At 35.3% G+C, this 2500-nt stretch overlaps 1 protein-coding gene across 1 annotated transcript in view; it reads left to right on the top strand.

Moving 5' to 3' along the window:
- The first annotated feature begins 1762 nt into the window (after nucleotides 1–1762).
- The window catches only part of LOC126572004 (tektin-3-like), a 2931-nt gene continuing 2193 nt past the window's right edge, over nucleotides 1763–2500 (top strand). Inside the window, exon 1 of the mRNA XM_050230981.1 lies at nucleotides 1763–2218. Within this exon, the coding sequence (XP_050086938.1) occupies nucleotides 2201–2218 (18 nt within the window). The 5' untranslated portion in view covers nucleotides 1763–2200. The remainder of the gene's footprint in view (nucleotides 2219–2500) is intronic.

The raw sequence follows: 2500 nt of genomic DNA, 5'->3' as shown, positions 1-2500 counted from the left end.
ACTATAGAAATACTAAACAAATAACTGATACAACATGTTTCAAAGCGTGATCTACGTTGCTAGCGTAGATTAAAGTGTTCCCTTTTGAAATAGTTTAAACATTTTATTCGTAGATCATCAAACCCGTACAATACTTAAATAGTAGTTTACTATGACATTGAGTAATCGGCGCCGCTCGTCGGTTGTAACGTCTTAAAAGTAAGAATACAATTATAGCTGTCGTAAGAATCGCAAACTAAATATGTTTTCTTTTGTAATACAGGCGCATTTTTCTATGGTCCTCTCTTTACATATCTAAAGAGCACTAAAATAGAGCACTAGCGCATATTATTAAGGACCATTCATGGGAGAACTATAGACAGCATATGGAAACGTTGAATACGTCCATACAAGATTGAACACTTATTCCCTTTTGTCTTATTTGTTTGGCGTACAGGCAGAAACCAACAGCACCCAGGCTACTCATGATACCAAGTGTCCTTATGTCCAATAACAACACAATAAAGAAAGAAATACACAAAGCCTTATGTTAAGGGCGGTAAGGTTAATTCCGGTAAAAAGGGCAAAACTTAAGCTTTTCATAAATGAAACTTTAATTTTCATTTTTTCAAGAATGTTTACTAATGATTTGAAAAACGTTTCCTATGCAATACAAGTACGGGTTTAATTTCAGGAAGACGTGTTTTCAAAATTGCATTTTTTGCAGTGCCCATCCTAGCCACGTGCTGAATGATCAGAGACGTGCAAATCGATACTCTTTGAATAGATTAGGAGTTCCCTTCCCTGGTAGACCCGTAAATTTTCTGTTTGATTTCCAATTTTTCAAATTTGAGCAACTTCTTAAAGCTGGAAACGGGGAAACTATGGGCACCGACTTTGAATACGTCGATCTTTGAAACGTTCGTATTTTTAAAACGACTTCAATAACTAACAAAGAATCATAAATCGAAAATTGAAATTTTAAAATGAAATTCTTCTTCAAATTTGCTACTCTACCAAGAGAAGCAAACTTGTTTGTTTCTAGAACATCCGCAAAGCGGAAACAATGCGCCGACGCGACGTGTTTTTATTTTATCTAACATGTTGATTGCCAACATTTCGTCTTGAAATCACTCTCCGTTTCATCGTATGATTTTGCCTTTATTATCTTCGAGAGCTACCATTTCCTTGGTATTATGGATTATACAACCAGCAAGAATTGGTGGGTCACGTTCTGAATTACTCGAATTATGGTTCGATGTTACCTATCTCTGAAGCTTACAACTGCATAAATCAAGGAATACTGATTAAAGATATTAAATAAGTACCCAAAAATGTTAATATCGTTCGTTTAGGTGTTCAATAATATTACACGTTTCCGCTAAGTGATAGCAACAGTTTATTACAATTGTCCAGAGACCAGACGAAAATGCTAAAATTTGTTCATTTAAACAACCTTGTTCAAAGTATCAAATTTGAATATTGGTATATTTGTATATTGTATGCGTCTCTCAAAATAGTCTCTATGAATCTACCGGGTGAAAGTACAAAGGAGAAGGGGTTCAGGAGAACTAGGCTCAATTCCTTATAGAACCATTATTATGGCCTGTCGGTTCTGTTTGTGTTCGCAGGAAATCGATTTGACTGTGCCGTAAAATTCCTGCGCATCGACATGCTTCCAACCCACTTCATACTACCTCTGCAGTTACAGATATTCCATTATTTTGCCTCCGCGTAGTCGCTTCATTTCGAAGGCAACCGCCAGTGAGTGCAGAAGGAGAAATACCCATCACGTGTTTTCAGCTAACTTTCTTCAATAAACGATCTTCTTGATTCACATATAAGAATCCAACTACAAATAGCCTTTAAAAATAGTTTCCTCTTTACCTTTAACAATACAGTTACGGTTGAAAACGGTTAAACACTATTCTAAACTGTGCGTTGTGTCGCAAGTGCATGCTATCAACAATTAGTGTTATTAGGAAAAAGTGGCTCCTGTTTCCTTTCAATGTTATCGAGATGTGACGAATATTGTTATGATGATTTTAAACCATTTAGGCAAACAGAAAATAAGAGATTCAAATAATAACTCAGCCGCTGATCAGTAATAATTTAATGTTGATCTTTTATTTTCAATTACCGCGATAAATGTATCTTATTCATCAAACATACATTTATAAACTTTAGCCGACAAGCGAACATTTGTCAGATACCACCAGCGATGGCCTATGAAGTGCAAGTAAATATACTGTTTTATAAAATAGTAGGTAATAGATGCACATGTAGAACAATAAACAATCTCTTGAAAAATATGGTAAATGCACGGTAAAAAATAAATTATTGTAAATCGTTTTGGTGGCATACAAACAAACGTTTCGATCATTCTTTTGCTGTTTGCTGTTACGAAAGGTTACCATCGGTCAAAATAGAATTAACACGACCTCGTGAAAAAATAACTTCCAACGGTGACCATAGTAACACCAACAGCCAAATCGTTATTTAAAAAGCCAGGAAACGTTGA

The sequence above is a fragment of the Anopheles aquasalis genome, chromosome X (assembly GCF_943734665.1).
Source record: "Anopheles aquasalis chromosome X, idAnoAquaMG_Q_19, whole genome shotgun sequence".
Lineage (NCBI taxonomy): Eukaryota > Metazoa > Arthropoda > Insecta > Diptera > Culicidae > Anopheles > Anopheles aquasalis.
This window is presented reverse-complemented; position numbering and strand designations above follow the sequence as displayed.